Consider the following 25,042-nt stretch of genomic DNA (forward strand, 5'->3'; position numbering starts at 1 on the left):
TGGTGGGCTGTTGGAAACCTCCAGCTTGAGACAAGTTGATAGGAAACATGGAAAGTATCTTTGGGAAACTTACAAAAAAAACAAACAAAAAAACCCCAGCAGCAGTAAAACAGAATCATAGGAAATAGAGCAAGAAAGAATCTCAGGAAGGAAGTTACCTAGTCGTCTTTCTGCAGAAAAGTAAGAGCAGCTGCATATAAATTATTCAGACAGATGGTTATCTAAGAGTTCAGTGGGTTTCAGCCCTTTCGTACAGAAATAGGAAATTTTAGAAGTTTCACATATGTAGGTAATTGTATTGACATATGCAAATTTATTTCCTAGTCACTTTCCAGAAATCCTTCATAAATAAGCCAAGGGCTCTCAGTGGTCCATATATCCCAGGCGGAAGAGTATTGACTGTGGTTTTTAAAAATCTGATACTCACTATTCTCCATAAAGAATCTATTCCAGTGTTTAACTATATGTTTTGATTTAATAGGTTTTATGCCTCTGATATACTTATAACTAAGTTAATCCATTTCCATTTGTTAGATCCAATGTGGACGTGGAAAATGGATTATTATTCTTTTTTACAGCATTATTTTACATGTTTGTATTTTCGTATCTCCACTTGTTTTCTGTCCTCTGGACTAAAAAGCTACAACTTAGTACTCCTTAATATACTTCAATAAAGAATATTTAAGAACAATTATGTTAAATGACAACAGACCAGAAATAATGAAAGGAGTCTTACTATAGTGTAGAAACATGCAAGATTGCAATCTTTAGTAAATAGTGTATGAAATTTAACAGAATCATTCTATAATTCAGTCAGCATACTAGGTGTAACTGCAGGGGATTATTAAATGTTGTAAGAAAGGATAGTAATATAACGTTAATTGAAATAGTGTACTGAAAGTTTTCTCTTTAATATGTCAGTAGTCTTGCACACAAAACTTTAATGAAAAATGTGATTCCAGGAGTTGTTGTGACACCATTCTCTCAGAACTGGCTTGTCATCAGAGAGACTGCTTTATTAATGTAATGTGATACTACCTGCAGTTGCCATTCTTCTCAGCTTATGGTAAACAACTAGCAAATCTAATGCAGAGTAAAATAGTGTACTCTTTCTGCTTAGTTCTCAGCAAAGCTCTTAAAATGCTATCTCAGGCAGAATTAAAATCTCAGTGATGTATATTGCAAGAAAAGTACAATCTCCCTTTTGGAGAATCCTGAAAGAACCTGGAAAAGTTAGAGACTGACACTGGGCCTTTTACTTATGTATGTTTTAACACTGAGTTACTGACTGTTTTAGCTGCTGTGTAGGAATCTTTCTTTAGCATTTTTTTGTGAAAGTCAGTAATAAAAGAAGATGCATGCCACAGCCAGTGGTGATTGTGCATGCACCCTGATGAAATTGAGAAATACACTGAGCAATTTTAAGATGCACATTTGCTGAAGTTCCTGGTTATCAGTAGTGGAATATGAAAGTAAGAAGAAAAGTTACATGTTATCATACGTATATACGATTTTAGTATATGGGCTGAGGAAGATAAGGATTTCATTTTGTTGGAGTTACGTAATAGGTTTTGGCTTAGATATTACTTGGGCAGCCTATGAAGAAGTATGATGTACTTAAAATTCATGCAAAACTTGTAATTAGAAAGATGTAGACTGACAATGTTATACTGGGAAGTAGGTTTTCAATCAGGAAAGACAGATGCGGCTGCAGCTATCAAGCACAGGTATTGAATTATTTGCTTTATTCCTTACTTGCATCTTTTTCACAGCACCAATAGCCCTATGCAGTAGGAAATGTTAATTTGTTTTGAAGTCCTACCAACCTAATTTGGCTCTTTATATATGAGTGAGACAGAAATTAAAATTTAGGAGCCTGCCTTTCTTTCCCATTGGAACTCCTTCTCCAGCTCCGTTTCTAAACTGAATTAATTTTCCATTAAAGAATGCCAAGTCACTGCATCTTATTCTACTTTGTGATGTGTGTCTGTTTTCTGATACCCAAATTACAGTTTATAACAATTTGTCTCATTATGGAGTTTGATCAGGAGAAATCTATGACTTGGTTCCAGGTTCAAAGCTTCAACAAACTTTTTATGCAGGTGCTTAGCCAAAGATTTCTGCTAGTTGAAAGAAGTTCAATTTTCTTTACAACTTGACAGCAAGCATCCACTATTAAATTTTTATTAATTAATTAAACTCCTTTGAAATGTTGGATAAGAATTTTTTTTGAATCTGTGCTTAGTATATATTTTAAAATAAATATATCTTTAAATTTGAAACAAGTTAACATGCAAAGAAAAAAAAATACTGTTATGCTCTTTTCTTTATCACATGAGCCAGAAAAGTGCAAGACTCATAAAGAAAAACAGTATGGCTCTGGCCCTGATTCTCAGAAAAAAGCTTCATTAAATGATGCTGTTGTACTAATTTATTATTGATTGATTTTTTGTTGTTGTTACTTATTTCTTCTGATAGAGGATTTTTTTCAGGGAGATGAAGAAACCTGTTAATTTTACCCAGAATTAATCTAAAATCATAAGTTTGTCAAGGTTTCCCGATGCACTAGGAACATTATATAGAAGTACTTAATTGTGGAAAGTATCTGCAGAACAGATGAGTCATGATGCGTTTTTTTTAAATTAGGTTAGAACTAGAACGATAATATTCTAATGCCGTCTTATGATCTGCAGGCTCTAAAGGATAATGGATGTTGTGATAGAAATTAGGAAAGAGAAATAAGGACAGATAGTTGCATTGTTCCTGTTTTTTGGAAAAATCAGTTCCCTTCAGGTTCTTGTAATTTATAAGGTGCAGGTTAAACAGTAGGCTCAGAAATTTTGGAAAATAGCTGTTTTTTTACATTATTTGGCAGTCTGTCTTTTATTTAGGTCAGACTGATATTTTGCTCATTTATTTTAAAATTTAATGAATAAGATATCATTGATGTAATTCTAACACTTGGCTTAGTGTTTATAAGCCTAAGGTCAGCAATAAATATTCAAAAAAAAAAAAAAAAAAGTGAGTGATGGGAGAGAGAGAGAGAGAAAGAAAGGGAAAGAGATGTATGTGGAAGCGAAGGAAGGGCGTCCACTCCATGTGTGGAGGAAAAGGCAGGAATGTGATGGAAACAAAGGGAATAGAGTAATCCAAAAGAAATTAATTGCATACTGAAGTTGTGGGGTTTTTATAACTAGAAAGACAAGAATGATTAAGCAAAGTTGAGTCTGCGTAGAGAATCAGAAAAGGTATTTGGCAAGTCCAAGGAGGTATGCAGGAATATTTGGCTGAAGCTTTCTGAAGGAACAGGACGAGAGAGTGGTAGGCAGTATTGCGTCTGGGTAGGAGGAAATTATAATAAACAAGGCGAGAGGGTGAGACAGCCAAGCATGGTCAGTGTCTTAGCTGTGAGGACAAAAAAGCTGCAGAATATGACACTGAAACATGTTGCGAGCAGAGACAGACTGTGTGTGCGTGTGTGTGTGTGTAGGAGAAAGTTAACTAAGGAGTTAGAGATAGGATGGTGAGTGGACAAAAAGGATTTTATTGTATTATTATCAATAGCAAGAGAAGATCATGTAGGAAAAGGTCACAGCATCATCCTTGGCTGTTAAGTGATAAGTGTCTGCAGAATTTGGTGAGAAAAGGATTGTTCCTCCTCTACTCACTAGTCCCAAGTACACAGTATTTATTAGAAAATGTTTGTAACTGTGGATGTAATGGTCCCACGAAGCATTTTGGCTCCCAGGTGTTAGGGCTGTGATGTCAGATTACGCTGCAGGTATACTGTGAGCAAAGTGGGTCCTCCCCTTGCCCCCTCACTAAAGCACTAGTCTGATCCAGTTGGCTGCTCTTTCTTTTGGGAAAAATCTAACTCTTCCTGTGTCCCCTGCCATGCTAGCTGTGAACACTAGCAGCGAAACTTCCCTGGTGACTGGACCACATTGTGTCAACTAAGAGAAAATTAGACACTTGCCATCAAAAAATAAATGAGCTTATTGTTGCTATGATCCAAAAAAAAAAAAAAAAGGCCTTCTAAACTGAGCCATTTAACAAACCATCTTGCATTTAGAAGATCAATACGCATACTGCAAGAAAATACTTTTTGCTTTCTTACTATGGACCTAACTTGGTTAATAAATGAAAGGCTTTTGAAGTAAGAGAAAGGAACTGAGGAACTGTTATGCTCTTTATAAATCTGTGGAGTGTTTGATGCTTCCAATTCTTACTGAGTCTCACTATCTTATTTTAATTTTGGTATTTACTTCAGCAGGATGACACTTGCTAGGCATCCATGTTTAAATTATGCTATATGTTAATGGTTCTATTTCAACAAAGAATATTTAACTGCTTATTTTCTTCTGAGCAGTACAACTCAACTTGCGTAAAAGTAACAGAGTGTGTTCTGCATCGAATGAACATTGCTTTTACTAAATGGTTAATCTGGCATCTCCCTTAGTTTTATTTCAGTACTGTGTCACTGAAACAGTTAACAAGTCTAACCACAACCCCTTAGTTTTTCTTTCTCTGTACCCTTAAAATACATATTGAAGAGGCATAAATGGACACTGTCATGTCAAGTTTTGTGTCAGACTTATGTTTTACTGTAAACTTTGTAAAATGTGGTTTGTTTTATAAAGAAATATAAGAGAATTTGGCATTATAGAGAAGCTTCCACTAAAACAACTGTTTGAAGAAAAAAAAAAATCCACTGTAAAGAATTTTATGAACAAAATAATTTACATGCATGAACTAATACATACTAATGCATTAAACTTTAAAAATAAAATTTGAAAATGATAGGTGAATGGATTGTCTTTGAATGAGGAGATACTAAAAACTTAAATATTGAGTGCCTTCTCTCAATTATTTATTCATGTTGATTATATTTTAGCAGCCTTCACTAGCATTTTCTTACATCATTAGTCATTTAATCTTAAAATTCAATCATATTAATGAGCATTCCTTGTTATGGAAAATTCGCATCCTATTGTCTCTTCATATGCTGTACCACTGTGCTTTGGTATCTTTCTAAAAATTGCCATGAGGGAAGAATATTAAAAACTCCAATTTTCTTAGTACTAGATCATTCTATTTTTCTAAAATATGCTAAGATCTTAACTATTTTTTTTAAGTTCTAAATTACTCAATATAAAATTTTATTTAGTTAACATTAATCACTGAAATATAGCTTATCTGATTTGAAGAGTGGATTAGCAGTTCCTCCACCACTGTGCAGAAGAAAACTTCCCTTTCAAGAGTTAAGACATTAGAAATAGAGTAGTGTCCTAATTTAAAATTTAATGAAGTTACAGAGTTCCAAAGATGTATGATCTGTAGTACAATATTAACATCAGTACTTTTCCAAAGTTACCATCTGAGTCAACTTTTTTCTATAGTGGAAATATTTTTAATGGTGATTTCTGTATCTTTATCATAGCACTTCTTGCCTTCAGAATGCTTGATAGAATGTAACTGGATGACTTAAGATTAACCTATTGCTTTTCATGATGTAATTGTTTGGATTTATACATAGATTAAAAACTGGCATCCATGCTGGTCTTTGCAGGTCTTGTCATTAAAAAAGAAAGAAAAAAAAGCATTAGGAGCAGACTGACATGACATGCGAAAAAACACAAGAGTTCACTTCCTTACACAGAAAGTTTTGAGAACTAGAAATTACATATTGGACACTAATCTCAAGTACTGAATTGGGAATGCGCAACCTTTTCCGTTATTGTGGGGAATTTTTCACCTAAAATCATCCAGAAGTATGTCACCCTCATTGCAAAGCTTGTCAGTGGCCGAAAGTCTGAATGAACATAGAATTTCCTCCCCTTCTGTGTGGTCTTAATAGATAGTCATAGTGACTGCACTGTGGCATAGGTTCATCTGTCACGCCAAGGCTTTGATCTGCAGATAAAAATGGGCTTTATGGTTTCTATAAAGAAGTGTAATAAAGCCACTCTTCTTATATTTTCAACTTGGTTGTGATTGGAGAATCATAGAAATGTTCTACGAAAGCTTCTTCTATCAGAAGTTTCATATTAATGGACTTGCAGAAACAAACAGATAATTTCAGAAAACTTTAAAATGCATACCACTTTTTGCCCTCTCCCACTTGTTCTCTGACTGGTCAAAGAATAATCCCAGTAGGACCTCAAGTATTTCAAATAAATTAAAAGTAAGAAAGAATAATAAATAAATACACAAAATAAACTTGTTTCATAAATAGTTAATTGAATGGTAGGTGTAGTCTTCATTCTTTTGTTCAGCTATGGTAAAAGGTTATGTAAAGTGTCTGTTTGAGTGTCAATTGCAAAAAATGTTTTGGGATGCCAGGACCTCCTTGTCAAATTTTTCCCCCATCTGCATAAAGTTAAATCTAGAGTAATGTAGTCATCTTGCTCATTGAACTAATCTGTGCCCATGATGCCTTCATAATTGGGTTTTATAAGTGCTAATATCTCCACAAAAATGTCATAATAATAAACAGAACAAATAAGAAAATGAAACCAAGAGCAAGGTTTTGAAGAGCATGAGAGGAAGGAAGAAAATTAACAGAAGATAGTGCAGGCCTGATGAATCAAATAAGGTTCAGTCTACTTCAGATTAGGTAAACTGGGTCCACCGTTCTCTCTCTGTATACAGTTTTTCATACTGAATTTTAATTATTGGTAGCATAGAGCATGAAATTACAGCAAATGATAACTTAATATAAACATTGACCTTCTAGATAAAACTGCCAGTCTCTCAAATCTTGCTGGGCTAGATCAGGCATTGCTTGTGGCATTTGATTTATTACATGAAAAGAAGACAGTACAATCGGGAATTATAGTCCTTGATAGATTATCAGCTGGGTATTCCTATGTTAAGTCAAATAAAATTGGTGTTAGGAGTGTTTGTTTTGAAAAGATGTGCCATGACTGCAGCTGATTTTTTGCAGTCAGCTTTTGTGAGCACATAAATATTGCAGTTAGAGTTACATCATTAGTGTAAATTTTATTGAGTTACTTTACATCTTTCTTGTCATTGTGGACATGATGTAATTCCATTGATTTTTTTAGTGTAGTTTCTCCTGGATTTTAGTAGTATAACTTCATGCAAACTTAGTTGAATCACACTTACATGGTAGAGCAATAAAAGCAGTTCTAACTGCTAATAAAAGCAGTCTGTTGTCCCTTCTGAAGGTGAATCCTTCACTCGCCTGAATGGGGGTGAGTTTCCATAGGATAAGCAGATTTTGCTATAAAGTAGAAAATATTTTATTAGCCCCAGAGATTTCAGAACAGTTACAGAACAGTCTTGAACTGTAAAAACTATACTGTTGTTAGCAAATTTAATGTAAAGGCGAGTTTCAAGCTGGCTTTCTTTCTGCAGGAGGCTGAATTGTGCAATGATAAAAATCAGTGGTCGTATTATTCTCTTGGCCCAAATTTGAGCTACACATGAAAACAAAACCAAACTGAGGAATATCATCAAAATTTAACTCAGAAAACTTAAAATGTTGTGTAATCCATCTTGTGAGGATAAAAAAAATCACTGCTTTAGCGATATGGCCTGCCTTCCTAACACAATCTTAATTTAAAAGAAAAAGGGAAGGACATTGTGTTTGTCTTCCAAATGGATAACTTGGGAACTGAAAAAGTGTGATGATCTCTAAAACGAAGGTTGTCTGAGAGATGTAAATAGCGGTAAAGGTAGCACAGGTGCTGTGCTAGCAACAGTCCCAAAACAGGATTATGGCCCAGTGTGCTGAGTGCTTTGCAAACAAGATGAGGATGTGTTACACTTTAACTTGTTAGCTCTTGTAGGTTTCTGTAAAAGACAATGGAGCAAAAGTACAGCCCTTAGCTGCAGCCTTAGCTGCCCTCATTTAACAATCATGGCAAGCACCAAATCACTGTGGAAAGGAAGATAATGAACCTGTCTCTATCCTAGTTAAAAATTTGTGTCATTCTGTTACTTCAGTGGATTCCTGGTGCTTTTGCAGAAACATAACCTGGAATTAGGGGTCTTGGCCTCTGTGTTGGTGCAGTGTTGTTCATCCTTCTTCTGTTGTACTTCCTTTAATTTCTGTTGCGACTCAGTGTGTAGCCTGCCTTATTTTAACAATCTCCTTTGCTCTCAATAATGCCATACAGAGAATGAGCTTGTTGGATTCTCAGATTACATTCACTTTTTTGTAGCTAAGTTTGTATTTTTGAAGTATGAGATACTATCGTCAGTCCTATGTGTTAACACTTGGCTTCTCTTCCCTTCTGTCTGCTTTTGTAAATCAATTTTGTTTGAAGTATAACAGATATGTTTCATATCTTTCATGTCTTTGCAAATAGCTTTTATTTTTAAAATATTTTAACATAATTTCCTATAGCACTGAAGCTTCTTAAAATACAAAGCTATTGTACATCAGGGAGAATTTTGCTTTATACATTCCTGCATCTAAAGCCAAGAGAGGGCATGCTGTACCTAACTTGTTTGACCTGTAATGTATACAAGGAATGGAAAAATTGACTGCATGTGTAATGACCTGGTAGTTCAGGTAATTTCCTTTATGCCTTAAATTAGGTAACTGGTATTCATAACGCATAGAATCTTGCTTGTTGAGCAGTTTAGCATCATATTTGCAGAGCTACAGCTATACTAACTGGTATTATGTTCACATTCAGTGATTTATTTGACCTGGGAAGCCAAAGAATTTCCTATATCCTAAAAGAATCTTTTCCATGGTTCCAAATGATCAGATGATGTAGTTATTCTTCCTCTTTATTACACTTATGATGAATACATGATCATTTGCAATATATGTATGGGTGTATATATATGTATATATAGTGGGACATTATGTATATATAGTATATACATCTGCATATATTGGGACATGCCCTTCACTTTGATCTGTGACTTCAACATTGCTCTGTGGCTTCACCAACTTGTTTTAGAAACCTCACAAATAAATCACTAACTATATTCATGGAAGTTATCTTCTTACTTAAATGAAAGTATATCTATAAAGTACCAGTTTCTATAGAGTATGCTTTGGACCTGTCCCACTGTTAAGTAAAGCATAATATAATAAGCTAGAATTTGCACTGGCTGCCTGACACACACAAAGGTATTTAACCTGCATGCAGAAATTAACCCTTAGAGTACTGCTTCAAATTCCTCAATTTATTTTGTTGTTTAATTTTACCAGTGGGCTATGCTGCTTTTCTACTCAGCTCATAGTACTGTACAAAAAGTGCATAACTAGCCATATAAAAAGTGAGAAAAAAGAAAAAAACTTATTGTAAACAAGGGATTCTACAAGATTAAGTACCCCAGGTTGCTAATGGGTAATGTATTCCTAAGCAACTATGTTTTCTTAAGGTTTTACATTATGGCATTCATTTAAACTGTGTAATGTTTCACTGTAGCTGTGTGCCTGTTAGGTTAGTTCCTAAAGTATCGTAGGTATGTATTGAATAGAAAGAAGCCAGTTCTTTAAGGGTTAATGTGGGGTTAAGGAATCCTAAGGTATTCTACTGCTTGTCTTTTCTTAAAGGTATCTGCATGTTAATTCTCAGATATTACCTGAACAGGTGAACATTGAGACTGTATGAATGACTAACTGAATGAATGAAATATTTCATTTGAAATGCCTGCTTGTATTTTGAAAGGGACTGGAAAACAGCAATATAATTCCTGAGTCAATATCCTGAATGTGTAAAAACCTGTCCAGAATAGAAATTCATATACTTACAATTTACTCTGATTTCTTTTTCTTTCAAATAGCCCAATCGAATCCTGCCAGAATTTCTACAAAGATTTCACATTACAGATCGACATGGCTTTCAATGTGTTCTTCCTACTCTACTTCGGCTTGCGTGTAAGTAGTGTGTCTTTGATTGAGTGGGTAAGGGGGAGAATGTAGTTATTAGATAGGGAGACTCTTTGAAGACAGTCTGACTTTACAACTACTGAATAAAATTAAGCCAATATCTGAAATGCGTGAGCAAAGCTTTTGATTGAGAACATTGAAGTAATAATGATAAAGGTATAAGATTACTACAGAGGTTATATAAGTTATAAAGTTAAGTCGTCCATTTCAGTATGTTTCAGCTTGGTAGAAAGTGAAAACTCTTATAGTCCAGTGCTGGTCAGTTAAGTGGAAGCAAATTTCAACATTGTCAGTGGAGTGATGTCTACCTCAGAAGACTACTGAATGCTTAAACTACTCTTGTAGTGCTAGGTAAGCCTTTGGTGGTTGAAGGTTGAAGTAAAAACTGGTAGAGCTGCTATATTTTTATGCACATCCACTTTCTCAGACTGCAAATGAGAAAATAAAGGGGCATTGTTCAAGCATGCAGGGGTGGTGCTAGGAAAGCCAAAGCTTTCTGGAGTTTAATCTGGCGACAGATGTCAAGGACAAGAAGAAGGGCTTCTAGAAGTATATCAGCAGCAAAATGAAGACCAAGGGAATGTGGGCCCACTGCTGGAAAGGGCCCTGGTGACAGAAGACATGGAAAAGGCCAAGGTACTGAATCCCTTCTTTGCCTCAGTCCTTACTAGTAAGACTGGCCTTCAGAAATCCCAGGGCTCTGAGAGTAGGGGGAAAGTCAGGAGAAAGGAAGACTTTCCCTTGGTGGAGAAGGATCGTGTTAGGGAATACTTAAGCAAACTGGACGTACACAAGTCCATGGGCCCTGATGGGATGCACCCATGAATGCTGAGAAAGCCGGCTGATGTCATTGCAAACCCGCTCTCAATCGTCTTTGAATCATCTCAATCATTTTGGAAATGTCATAGCAATCAGGAGAGGTCCCTGAAGACTGGAAAAAAGCAAATGTCACTCCAGTCTTCAAAAGGGCAAGGAGGACAACCCAGGGGACTACAGGCCAATCAGCCTCAACTCAGTGACTGGGAATGTGATGGAGCAACTAATCCTGGATACCATGTCCAGTCACATGAAGATGATGATCAGGAGTAGTCAGCATGGATTCACAAAGGGGAAATCATGTTTAACCAACCTGATAGCCTTCTATGATGAAATGACTGGCTCGGTAGATAAGGGGAGAGCAGTTGCTGTTGCCTACCTTGACTTCAGTAGGGCTTTGACACTGCCTCCCATAACATCTTCATAGGCAAGCTGATGAAGTATGAGCTAGATGAGTAGACGGTGAGGTGGACTGAAAACTGGTGAACAGCCAAGCCCAGAGGGTTATGATCAGTGGCATGAAGTCTAGTTGGAGGCCAGTAAGTAGCAGCATATCCTAGGGGTCAATATGAGGTCCAATACTGTTAAATTTATTAATGATCTGGATGATGGGGCAGTTTACCCTCAGCAAGTTTACTGATGATACAAAAGTGGGAGGAATGGCTGATGCCATTCAAAGGGACCTTGACAGGCTGGAGAAATGGGCAGACAGGAACCATATGAAGTTCAGTGACGGAAAGTGCAGAGTCCTGCATCTGGGTAGGAATAACCCCGTGCACCAGTACCTGTTGGGATCTAACCTGCTGGAAAGTAGCCTTGCAGAGAAAGACCTGGGGGTTCTGGTGGACAGTAAGTTGGACATGAGCCAGCAATGGGCCCTTGTGGCCAAGAAGGCCATTGGTATCCGGGGTTGCATTAGAAAGAGCATTGCCAGCAGGTCAAGGGAGGTGATCCTCCCCCTCTACTCAGCCCTGGTGAGGCCACATCTGGAGTACTGTGTCCAGTTCTGGGCTCCCCAATACAAGAGAGACATGGAGCTACTGGAGCAAGTCCAGCAAAGGACTACTAAGATGAATAAGGACCTGGAGCATCTCTCATATGAGGAAAGGCTGAGAGCGCTGGGGTTGTTTAGCCTAGAGAAGAGAAGGCTCTCATAAATATATAAATTATCATAGAATAAAAAATTATTCTAAAATAAAAATATAAAGTATTATAAAATAAAGAAATGTATAAATATCTGAAGGGAGGGTGTAAAGAAGACTGAGGTAGACTCTTCTCAGTGGTGCCCAGTGATAGGCAACGGGCACAAACTGAAACACAGGAAGTACCATCTGAATAAAAGAAAAAACTTTTTTACTGTGAGTGTGACAGAGCACTGGAACAGATTGCCTAGAGAGGCTGTGGAGTCTGCCTTGGAAATAAAACCTGACAGTACATCGTCCTGGGCAATCAGTTCTAGCTGACCCTGCTTGAACAGGGTGGTTGGACTGGATGATCTCCAAAGGTCCCTTCCAACCTCAGCCATTCTGTGACTGTGTGTGAGGAGTTTCTGAGGAAAAAGTGGTATGTTACTTGTGTGGGTGCAAGATTTGGGTCAGTAGTGAATTTTGAGCTAGTTAGTTACGTAAAAAGCATCTCCTACCTTTAGCTATTTCACTTGATTCTGATAGATATCTCCTGTGAAGATTCACTGGCAAATTAAGGTATTTGAAGAAATATTTCAAATCTTATCCACCTCCATCTGTTCTCTCCGAAATGATGAAATGCAACTCAAAATTATACCAGTATTAATATATCTTCAGTTATGGAAATATTTGTATTCAAGCACACATGTATCCATTTTAAAATCTTTGGCTAGTATCCAACTGTGTGGCAACTCAGAAGTGAAGCCTTCCAACTGCTGATAAAGACTAAGCCCAAATTGCATGCATTAGCAGACAATCAAGCGATACAAAATTATGCTAGTGCTTCTAGGATAGCATGTTAAGCTTCAGGCATGGTAAGGTTTACTTCCGTAATGGAATGTGCTTTCATTAGTTGCTAATTATCTAATTATTTAAATGAATGTTCGAATACTTGTATAGAAAAGTATGAGCGGCCTTTAGAGTCAACAGTGTTTGTTTTCGTTGTTGAATAACACTTACAGTTTGAGCTTTTGAAAGGCTAAAAGTTGTGCCCTATAGAAAGATAAAACACTGATCAGAAAAGGCTATTTTCTAATCATGTATTGCAGGTTATGAAAATTCTGATCTGTGATCTGGAAAAGCTTTTGGCTCCAAATATCCTGACTATTTCTGAATTCAACGGCATGGAATTTTAAATTACTGCTGAAACTGATTTTTTTTGTTCAGTTTTCATGCTGGAGCTTTGACATTGAGTAACACAGAATAATAAAATGCCAAATTATTTAAATTTTAGTGTCCTAGGAGGCAATTGCAGTTCATATTGTGAACATAAAGTCTATTTTTGTTTTAACTGTGACTTCAACATTCTTGACGTCACTGGAGGCCCCTTTCTAACAGTTGATATGCACCATGCGCATTTTATGTTAAACAAGGTTTTGAATTAATCCTAGAAGCTAGAAGATTAAGACAGTTAAATAGTTAGAGAATGCCCTTATCTACTCTGTGTGAAAGGCAATGGACATCATATGTAGTTTAAGAAATACAAGTATGATTCTTAAATATGTTAGTCCAAGTTTTAGGTCTTATCTGAAAAAAACTGCTCCATTAAATTTCTTTGTGATGCACTAAACTCTGTATTTCTAAACATATATATTTCATATTTATATAAAGTGTATTTTCTAATTATTTCCTGAACACGAATAGTTGTCTGGCCCTTTTTAGGCATTCTGTTGTCTTACCAATGCACAAATATTAGTGGACAGTGAAACAATAATGTCTTAGGCATCTAAATTAGACAGTTTCCCTGGGCTAACTTCATAGTCAGCAGAGAAATGACCCCTTCCACAGTACAGTCCAGAGCACTGAAGTGGTGCTCTAGCTCTGAATTATGCCTTGTAGGAGTCAGCCTGGTGATTAATGCTGGGTAAGATGAAAATTCCTTGGGATTCTTTGTAAGCTATCAGGTATTTAGAACTATGAATAGCAAATACATCGCGTGACTACTATCAAAATGTTTGGTGTGCTAAAACAAAGGTGATGTATTTTGAAATATTTTATACTTCCCTGCACTTTTTTAATTACTGATAAATTGTCAATAAATGTAGAGAAAACAGTTCTTTCCACAAATCCTGCAACTCATCAGATAAATGCTCTGTCACTTCAGTTAGACCTCTCATTTTAATATCGTCGTGGTTATGAAGTAATGCAAAATACAAACTTATTTCTAGTGAGACCCATTGTCTTGTTTGTGCTGATCTAACAGTATTAGTAACTTTTCCACTAACTTCGGAGTTTAATCTTCAGATGGAAAACTTTGCATCCATTTGCAACTAATGTGCCTATAATCTTTTTCTTCCCTCCCTTCCCCTCTTTTTTTCCAGTTCATAGCAGCCAATGACAAGCTGTGGTTTTGGCTTGAAGTAAACTCAGTAGTAGATTTCTTCACAGTTCCTCCAGTGTTTGTGTCAGTATATTTAAACAGAAGTTGGCTTGGTGAGTAACATAGTTTTTTCCTTTTAATAGCTGTTATCAAAATACTTAAACCTGGCACATTTTGATACAACATTTCTTCATCTTGTGGCATCATGTAAGCAAAGAATGTTACCAAAGTTTGTTTCTTGCGATCAATGGGCTATTTCAGCAGACAGGTGGGTTATGTCAGAGAAAGCACTTGATAAGTCCATTTTGTTTTTCACTCATGAACATAATTCACCTACTGAAATCTGTGGTGAACTCCAGTTTGGAAGTAGCGTCTAACATGAGGACGTTTTTATAAACAATATATTTGATGTAATTGTCCCAGCTTCCAAACTCAGAAGACAATCCAGAGCATTCATTCATTGAATTGTATTGCCGTGAATCATTGTCAATAATGAAATGAACAAAATTTCTTCATATTTGGAACTAATGTAGCTAAGTTTTAAATCCCTTGAAACAGTGGATTTAGAAGATTTGCTTAGACATTACTAGGCTTAGCCTTTGCATAGGAAAGACTATTGGGAAGACAGTAGAAAACAATATGCTACAAATAAAAAAGAACACAAAATGAAGCAGAGCAGACAAAAAAGAACAATTGGAAAAAAACACCTTCAATGTGATATTTTAAGTTTCTTCTACAAATTGTGTATGTCTGTCTACTTACATAAAATTAAGGCCAAATTTTGGAGTTTTTATTTGGTATAAAGGCCCTAAAAATTACATGCTTTGCAAATGCATTGTCTTTAGCCAACATATGTGACCACACCATTTGACAACCATATGAGATTGCATTTCTCCAGAAATACAGCCACTAATTGTTCCTGAAAACTAAAGACAGCGGTCAACTTAAATGTTTTACATGGAAGGAGAATAAAACGGAGGATCATTTATAGAAATGTATTTTTAACTTTATACAGAAGTGGGAGGATGTAAAAATTATGAATGATAGTATTGTATGAAAAGAGATTAACCATATATAACCATATTAACCTTTAAGGGCCAAAGAAGAAAGCAGTAAAACAGACCAAAAATATCACTACAGATCCTTACATGATTAGTTTCTCCACTATGTATGTAAAACTAAGTAAAGCTTTTTGGAAGAGAATATGTCAACACTTACATATTAATGATAGGAAATCAATTTGGGAAGAAGTATACAAATAACAGTACTTAGAAGAAGATACACATTTCACTATCTACACCTCAATCCCATATTCTTTGCATTATGTAGATTAGAGGAGTGTATTTTTGCCCTTGAATATGACATATCAAAGAATTTCCCAGAACTTTCAGGTTGAAATGAGTGGAAATGAAGGTGAAACAAAAACTAGGATCAAAGGATCCATAGAAAAAGAGTATGAAATGAGAAAATAGCAAAATGGAAATAAGGCAAAGGGGGAATTTGAGCTGAATACCATTTTTGACAGTGACTGCATCATTGACTGACTCACGGTGACACAGCAATCTAAATAATAGTATCAACAAGAATAATTAGAGAGCTTGCACATTTAGCAGTTTCTGCTGCATAGTTGTTACATGATTTATGTCATTTTGTGGGCAGAGTTAAACACTGTACTTACATTATTTATAGAGTTGAAAGGATTTCCTTTTCCCCTTAATTGAGCCAGTGTAACTTTCTCTTGATTTCTTGCTTATAGTCTCACTTTACCTGTGTTCTGACCGATCTGTTTTGATGCATTTGTCACCTGCTGAGGCAAAAAATTTTTTTTTATGTAGTCAGATTAGGACTGACATATTTACAATGCTAGAGTCTTGCATCTGCTTCCACTGTTTATTCTAGAGAGCTTTTCCCTTCAGAGAAAAGCATCCTTAATGAAATAATTCACTGTGGATTATTGGGGTTCCTCACATAGCTGTAACTTAGATCAGCAAACTATTGATTTGAGATGCTGTTATGAAAGACTTTCTAAGCAAATGCAAACATGTATTAATGATGATCCTTTCACCTTTCATTCACAAAAATGTTCCTTTACACCTTTCAAAGACATGGCAAAATTTATTTTGTCTGAGGATCCCAAATATTTGGGATATACTTACAAGTAATACAGTAGCAGCACAGCACTAGAAGTGTGGGTGGAGGGAAAGGAAGGATATTGGGACCATATCACTTAATTTCCAGATTAGGTGCCTAATTTTCCTTTATTTTTATGTAATTTACATAATTGAGAAAGGTAGAGGGAGAGAGAGAGCAAGAGAGCGCGCTGCTTATCCAGAGGGTGATTCAGAATATGTAAACTGGTTCCTGCTCCAAATATTCCTGTGGAAGTAGGGATAACATGGAGGTTAGCCTTCTAGCTAGGCAAGTAATTAGGGAATGCTTAATGTTAGGCAATGCAAGTATCATCCAACATATTGCAGACTCAGAAGTCAGTGTATCCCAACACTTCTGTGCAAGCTCTAGGAGTGTGTTACTGACTAAATGATAAATTTACAAGTGATAAATTTCAAGATCATATAGGAGCCCAAATATAAAAGTAAAGTTGTCTGGAATGTAATGTAAGATAGGGTCTTTCAGGTTTATTTCACTATTGATTCATGTCAGTGATTTGTGATGAGTTCATCTAAGTACTAAGTGAATGAAAGATGCCAGAATGTGGCTCCCTGAATTCCTGGTTTAACTAATTGACGAGAAAGTAAGTATAAACATACAGTTTATATAATATAAAAAAAAAAAAACCTGTCCTAACTCAGAATTAAATTTAGTCTTCAGAGCACTAAATGCTTGTGGAAAGATGTGAAATACAGCACTTGCATTCCTGGTTGACCAGAACTGTACAAGAAATTTGATGGTAGTGATAAAAGGACAATTATCCACTTCAAGTGCAGGCTTCTTTGAAGTAGAAAGAATCTTCCCAAGGGAAGAATGATAACGGAAAAGATGGAGTTTCTGGTTCTAAAGATTTTACAGGTAATTTTGACCATTAATTTCAACCAAATGATATCAGTGCAATGCTGAGTGTGGGTATTGTCTTTACAGTCAAAGTGAAGGTAGGCTACACATGTATTTTTTGCATGAAAACAAAGAATTTGCAGTGAGAGAAATGATGCTGTGCTAATACTAGTTTTTAATACAAAGAAGTCGTGATCTGAGTATCACAGCTAAGTTTTAGATTATCAGATCTTCATTTCTTTGGATAGTTTGCAGTCTGCTAGGCTGGAGCCCTGCAAACCATGGATATCTTCCAGTCACGTTCACTAATGATTTTCAAACATTCTACGTACCATTTAAAACTGTTATTTTATCTTCTGTGGTAGCAAAGGCACTTCACATAACTGAAATAACTTTTGATCATGTACTTGTATGCTTATGAAAAAGAAAGTATTGATTTTTATGGGCAGACTGTATTGGAATAAATTGCCTTGACAGAATGGTATTGACAGAGGAAGATTAAGTAAGTAAAATAGAATCTAGGCTTCGTGTTTGCAAGCACATGTGGCTGAGGAACAATCAGCCTTAGGACTAAATTGTCATTTAAATAAACATACAAATTCTATTGATTTGATATTCTCTCATATTATCATTGAATAACAGTAGTCAAAGATAGAAAAGATCTATTAAACCAATAGTTTTCATTTGCTGACCATATCCTTTCAGTGCATGGTCTGTCCTACTGTTAAAAATTTCAAGTGCTGGAAAGTGATTACTAATGTATTGTACTATGAGGAAGGTTTCACCATTATCCTTCTGCCCTGACAATCCCTTTAGTCTAAGCTACTGTTGAAACCATACTACTTTTCAGAAAATAATTCAAAATTTACAGTGGGGAAGAGAAGGCAGAAAAGGAATGCAAACCGACACATGCACAGCATAGTGACAGATTCTCTTTGAATGGTTTGTTAGTGTACTGAAGTAAGAGAGGAAATCTTTTTTTCCACTCCTTGCTCAAATTCTGTCTAAGCCCCATTACAGACATCCTAAGTCCTTTTGGATCTGACTCTTGGTCTTTTTTTTAAACAGTATCACTTCCTGGTCTGTTGAGAGTGCTTTCAGTGTGTCTTGTAGGCAGTTAGTTTTGTGATTCAGAGGATGAAACTAGTTTGCCTCTGTAGTTAATGGAAAGAGATAGATGGGATTAGAGGAAAAACAGAGTGACTGACTCAGGTGACTTAAGCTGATAGTGCAAATGCCTCCTGGCCATCCAGCAAGTGTGTTTCAAGATGAAATAACTGCTGTTAGTTACAAATATTTGTGGGGAAAACAGACATGGAAAACCACATATATTTCAAAACCCTGTAGACTTTTTGATATAAACACCACAGAACAATTCTGTCTGAAACCTTATTTGAATTCTCAGAACTTTGGAAAATGTGTATATTTTAATGAAACTTTGAGCAGTACCTTAATTGTAGTGGCACAAAGAAGTGCTCTGAAAATTAAATTGTTGTGTTATCAATGAGATAGAGGAATTACAAGTTCCAAAACCTTAAAATCATTTTTTGTCTGTTGATACATCTACAGATGTCAAAACCCTTTCTTAGCATCATAAATTTGCAATCATTTTCAGTGGTTTTGTTGGTTAAGTATTGTGCATTTCTGCCATCTATTGGCAAAAGCTTTGAATATACATCCAAATTCTATCTTTTCCAGGGCAAGTTTTTACAAAGATAGTATATTTTCTACAACTTTAAAGCATACAATGTCATTTTATTTATGGTATAAATTATTTTATGTTTAATGAAAGGTAAATTCTGCTAAATGTCCTAAGAAATTTGTATTTTATGTATTTGTGCATGTGTGCTACTTCATTAACCTATACAGTATCATTTCTTCATATACTTCAAATACTTTCAAACAAGTGTAAGAATTTTAAATGAAAATCACTCTGAATACTCTTTGCTTTGTCATTTGGCAACAATAACTCATTGAAAGGACTGCATCATGTTTGTATTATATAGAAAATAAGAATTTTTGCCTTCTTTTAGATAACTTAATGGTACAGATTTCTTAGAGCTCTGACAGGTTACCAGGAAGAGTGATATTTTGGAATAGGCTTTTTTTGTTGGTATGATACTAATGGAAATACACATTTACAATAATATCCATGATGGATTCCTATGAGCATTGTTACATGCAAATAGGAAAAAATGCTTCTCTCTCTCTTTGATCCACTGATCGAACGTCATCAGATGAGTTAGACAGAAGATCCTGAAGCAGAGGAGAAAGAGACAGTATTGTTTTCAAGTGTCATTAGTTCCTGTCTTCTAGCTGACACTGGCAAAAGCTGTGTGATTGCTTCTCCATCACTTCCAGTCCAAAGTAAACTGGATAATTTAAACTGTCTTCTATTCCCAGTCTATTGCTGAGTGGTACTCACACTGCATAGAGAATTGAGCCTGAATTTATTCTTGTTTCTAGTCCACTCTGACTGGAGGTGCCATAGGTAGGTGGGGACCATATCCTAAGTTTATGTCTTTTCCTGCGTGAATGGGTAGCAGGCTCAGCCCCAAGGCAATCACACTGTCTGAATGTTGAGAAGCAAGTTAATACTACAGATAATACCAGTTTTATTGCTTTAATTAAAAGTTGATCATGATTCCTAGTTTATACGGTTGGAGGGATGGACTGCTTTGTTTGACCTCTTGCGTATCTCCTCTTCCTATCTCCTGAGAGTTAAGACTTGTTTGAACAAGAATGTATGTTTACTGGTAAAAAATCCAGTCTTGAATTACCCAAAAGCAATGTACATAGTTTACTGCCACCCTTCTTTGGACATGATCCCAAATCCTCTTTGTCACTAGCCTGTCCTCTTCGTTATTAAGCATTACATATTCTAGTCATCATCTGTTAACTCTATTAGTGTGGATTTTTTCCCCCAGATTATTAATAGAAGTATTACATAATGTAGGGTCAGGAGCCCATGTCTTACAAGATGCCCCATGGAAAATGTGGCTGATCCATTTCAAGACTCAACGGTTTTTACTCCTTTTAATGAGTGCCATGGTAATGTTAAATTCATGATGTATTTTCTAAAAATTTCATGCAGCACTATGTCACATTTCTCATAGAAGTTTGAGTAAATTGCATCATTATTTTTAGCTTTATCACTCAAACAAATTTAATGGAAAAGCTAGTGGGATAGGATCAGTTTTTATAAAATGCATACTTATTATTATTCATTATCTTCACCTCTTGGTTACTTGGTAAGAGAATTCTTTGTTTTGTCTAGGATTGATACCAGACTGATAGTTACTTTTTAAACATACTGAATTAACGTTAACTTTCTTACAGATTGCTGGCACTTCTCTAGACTCTATTTGCCAGACTCATTGAAAATCAACATTTAGTAGTCCTCCGAGCTCCTCAGATAGTTTTTAAAACTACTGAATGTGAGTTATCCGGACATGATGACTTAAAAATATCTGGCTTAAACAGATGTGTTTAACATTCTCCCTAGTCACTTTAGGAAGGCAAACTTGCCATCATTATGTGATACAACCACATCACTTGGCTTTTCTCAACTATAAAATGAAACAAGTATGGGACACTTCTGATTTTTTCTGCATTGTTAGTGAAATGTCTACCATGCCCCTAGAAATAGAATGATACAGTTAAAATGTCTTTTATTTGCAATATGCAATGAAGTCCTTAACTCTGTTGGCTATCATAGTTCATAAACATTTTTTGATATTTGACCTTTTAAAATAAAAAGATATATTACTTTTTTTGGACTTCTGTTTTATTCATGCACAGTAAATCAGTATTTTCTTTCAAACAGCCTAAATTTGAATTCCGTAATTAGTTTTTCCTTGTCTGCCAAGATGAAGTCATAGATGCAACCCCTCTCTTGAATGACATACTCTTAGTAGTTTGTTGTGCTTATAATATTTAGAACTTCTGAAGGTATGCTAACAATCTTCAGCATATATCTTTCAGATGGATGCTCCCATGGTATAACACAAACTTCTTTTTTCCTTGTGCGTTATAGAGAAGAGCTTAAGGAGGTAGACATTAAATTATCTGATGTGCCCAAATGGGTTGTTGTCTAGTGTTCTGTCTCATGTCTTGTCTTCTGGATATTGATCCATAAACATTCATGATCATTGTCTCCCAAATTTAATGATTCAGAAACACAAAATGGCATTTTGCTGTAGACCAATACTCTGTCTGTACTAAATTCTAAGTAGTTAATAATAATTAATTTTTACTGTTTCATTCATTTTTCATTCAGTCGTACTCCCACTAGGCTAGTGATAGGATAATATTATCAAATATATTGAATTTATGCTGAAAAATAAATCATTACCATTCCTCTTGTTTATGACCTGAACGCCTTGCATTTTTGTCTAAGGTATTATATAATTTTCTTCTCTTCATCTCCCTTCTTGTCTAATCAAAGTAGATTAGATGTGAACATCTCAGCATCTAGATTTGATATGAAAGACCCTGCCATGTTTTTGCTTTCATCCTCCTCTTTATTACCAGTTTTATTACTTTCTGACAACTCTTGGGTCCTCTAATGGTTTCAGCAGCCTTTCAAACTGAGTTTAAGACCCTTCTGCTGAAATGAAGGCTATCCAAATTGTGCAATCTTGTGTCTCAATAGAATGTGGAATAATGTTCCACAAGAACAAAACCCTATCCCTCATACTGCTTAGGGACTCTGGAATTCGCTTATACTCTTCTGGATTTTTTATTCCTTTGCATGAGGGATGTTTCAAGTGCTATTTAAAATGTCCAAAAAGATCATTACATATTCTTAATACTCAGATGTCTTCCACATTTTCTGGAGCTATCTGCAATCTGTAACCAACCTGCACTCTATCTTGAATGGCAATATGAAAGATCACTGGAAAATTTTTATTTGTCTAGGGGGTTCTTATCTGTAAGAGTTAGTTGAAAGACCAGTTGAAAATTTCTTGTCTTAGCTCCAAGATAGCATGTTAACCTATACAGTTCCTTGTAGTCATTCTATCTATTTATCATAGTACAGAATCCATAGCAAGTATATCCATGCTGCTGAGCCAGTAGGAGATTTCTGAGTTTGAAAGTGTGACAATTACAGATTTTCTAGTACCTGTCAAGAAGATGCTTTATTCTTCTCCTTTGACCATTTGATCTCAGAGGGTCTTACACAGTTTTCTTACTGTCTATTGAAAACATCTACATTATGATGCTCTTCCTGTCTGATGATTATATATTATGCACTCCTTCTGGCCCTGATGAATGGTTTTTCATTCTTTTGTGTCTGATGTTACTGAATTGCCCAGCAGATTTTTTCCTCTGACATCTTCTTTCACCAGTTTCCTGGTAGCTATTTTCTCAGTATCTTGAATCTGAGTAATGTTTTTCTGGAGTGTGATTTATTCAAGAACTCTTCAACTTTTTTGTATTTTCAATGCTTAGTGTTTACACTTTTTTAACAGTAATATAATCAACAGCTGTTTAAACCCCAAACCAGAAGTCCTTGTATCTACCTAGAACATGAGAGCTTATACTCTGGTAATTCTGACATAAGTTTTATGATCTCTAGTGACTATTTTTGAGCTTTAATTCCTTACATATTTCTAAATCTCTAACTTCTGCAACACAACCTAAAGAATCACTTCAGCCTGCTAAGCCCTGGTGTAAATGCTGTGAGATGTCCATGTATCCCTCATTAATGCAGCACTGATTGTCTAGTGTACTCTGGTGCATGAGACTTGGTTTATGCAGACTTAAGAAAAGATGTATCATACAGTTTAAGTAATCGAAAGAAAAAAGACCAGAAAACCTAACTACATTCCTCCTGACCTTTTTGCAAGAATGAATTAGTCATAAAGCAAATCCCAGTGAGACTGAAAGGGATATAAAGTCATACAAAGGGAATTGGGATCTTGCTGGAAAGACTAGTAATTATGTATTCTAGGGGACGCTCTAAAGTTCATCTAGTGGCTATTCTTGCTGAATATCAGAGAGCTCTAAACCTGACTACTTGAGCTGAGCCTGATTGCTTATATAAACCAGATCATTCATATCCTTTCAGTAATCTCTTAGTAATTCCTTCATTCAGCTTTTTATAGACACAATCTTCCAAACGCAACAATTTCCTTCAGTCACTCTCCTAAAACAAATTACCATGCTCATGTGAGCACTGCTGGTAATGTACTAGGACTCACACGATACTTTCTTTTTCTTTTGAATGGGTTCTGTACCTCCTTTTCATCCTGATTCTGATCCTTTCCAACAGGGGTCTTGCAGTCCTCTTCATGTCTGTACTAGAGAGATTTCCCGTTTTACAGTTTTAGGTCCTACAATACCCCTCATACTTATGTGGTCATCTGAAGAACAGATCCCTCAGGTCATTAAGCCTTACTTTCCTCAAGATTTGTGATTGATTCATGTTAATTTTTCCAAGAGGCAGATGTTCTGTTCACCATCAGTATGTCTTCTCTTTCCCAAGCATGTGAATATAATCAGTGATACAGCAGCTTTCGAAAAGCACAGTGATATTATTAGGACTAAAGCATTATATAAGAAACCTGTCAAAACATTTGCATGCTCTACTCAGCAGATGTTGGCTGTATTTTATGAGGTTAAGTTCATCAGGTTTTAGAATGTTTGATGTTTAAGGCCTGTTTCCTTGTAGCTTCTTCCTTTCTTCGCTGGACCTATTGAGCCACAACAGGTTCTACCCCTTTCCTCTGCTTTACTTCTTCCTTGCCACAGGCAATTTCTCAGAAAGACTTGTTTTCTATCCCTTGGTCTCCTCACTAAGCTCGCTTTGGCCACGAATGCTACTTACTGAAACAGCATACAGAGAATAACACTTTTGAGTACTCTTTGTTTCAAATAGCTCTTAACACAGATAGCATTCAAAAATGTTTCTTTCTGTTCCCTTGCTTGTTATTTGTTGTTCTTTCTTGCCTACTGCTGTTACTGCTGTTTCTTGCAACTTAGTTTATCCAGCTTTCAATGTCTAATGAAATCCTTGCTCCCTCCATCCTCCCCAGCGTACACACGTGCAAAGAATCCCTCCTTTCAAAGGATTCTTGATCTTTGCTGATGAAGTTACCCATCAGTTTGGCAATGATTTTTGTGGCATTCGGTATCAAGAAAAAATTTTACAAGGTCTAGTATTTCCCTGGGGTGGGGTGAGAGGATTGTATAATTCAGTCAGCAGCAGCATATATACATTTTTCTCCTCAAAATGCAGTTATGAATAACAGGGTTGCAGTCACTACTGAATTCTATAACTTTTCTATCCAGTATAGACTACTTACAGCCTTTTATTTCTTTATCCAGCTTCACTATAGAAAAAGTTCCCATTTATTCAGAAACCATTCTAAAATCTGGAATTGTTCTTGAGCTAGTCAGCCCCATTAAAAGTCCCACTCAGAGTCTTTCAGCTGGAGATGGATCTGATCCAAAAGCCATGCTTCTGAGTACAGACTGGTTGATCGTTTTGTCTGTCTACTATTTTCTTTGTTATCCATGAACAGTGATGCACAGAGCTGGTTGTTCTGTAAAGTCTGTAAAGAATGGTTATACATAAAATAATCTTCATTTTTCCTCGGGTACATATTCTGGGAGAACAGATTAGATTCTGCTTTTTTTTCTGTTTTTAGTCACTGAGTTGAAGCGTTGCAGAATTACTAGGGTGACTACTTATATAAATCAAGTAATCATAATGAATTGTTGACAAGAAATGTTTTCAAGGTTATCAGTCTTGATTCACTAAGAGAAAAGTGGTTCAATTGTCAGGAGAATTTATTCATCATAGAGAAAAGAAAGCAGAGGAAGCTT

At 35.8% G+C, this 25,042-nt stretch overlaps 1 protein-coding gene across 20 annotated transcripts in view; it reads left to right on the forward strand.

Annotated features, from left to right (window-relative positions):
* Nucleotides 1–25,042, forward strand: part of KCNMA1 (potassium calcium-activated channel subfamily M alpha 1) — a 536,645-nt gene that overhangs the window by 313,997 nt on the left and 197,606 nt on the right. For all 20 annotated transcript variants that reach the window (XM_064513826.1, XM_026116842.2, XM_026116843.2 and 17 more), the window contains exons 4-5: nt 9,775–9,868; nt 14,202–14,313. In XM_064513826.1, coding sequence (XP_064369896.1) covers nt 9,775–9,868; nt 14,202–14,313 — 206 coding nt within the window. The remainder of the gene's footprint in view (nt 1–9,774; nt 9,869–14,201; nt 14,314–25,042) is intronic.

The sequence above is a fragment of the Dromaius novaehollandiae genome, chromosome 6, assembly GCF_036370855.1.
Source record: "Dromaius novaehollandiae isolate bDroNov1 chromosome 6, bDroNov1.hap1, whole genome shotgun sequence".
NCBI lineage: Eukaryota > Metazoa > Chordata > Aves > Casuariiformes > Dromaiidae > Dromaius > Dromaius novaehollandiae.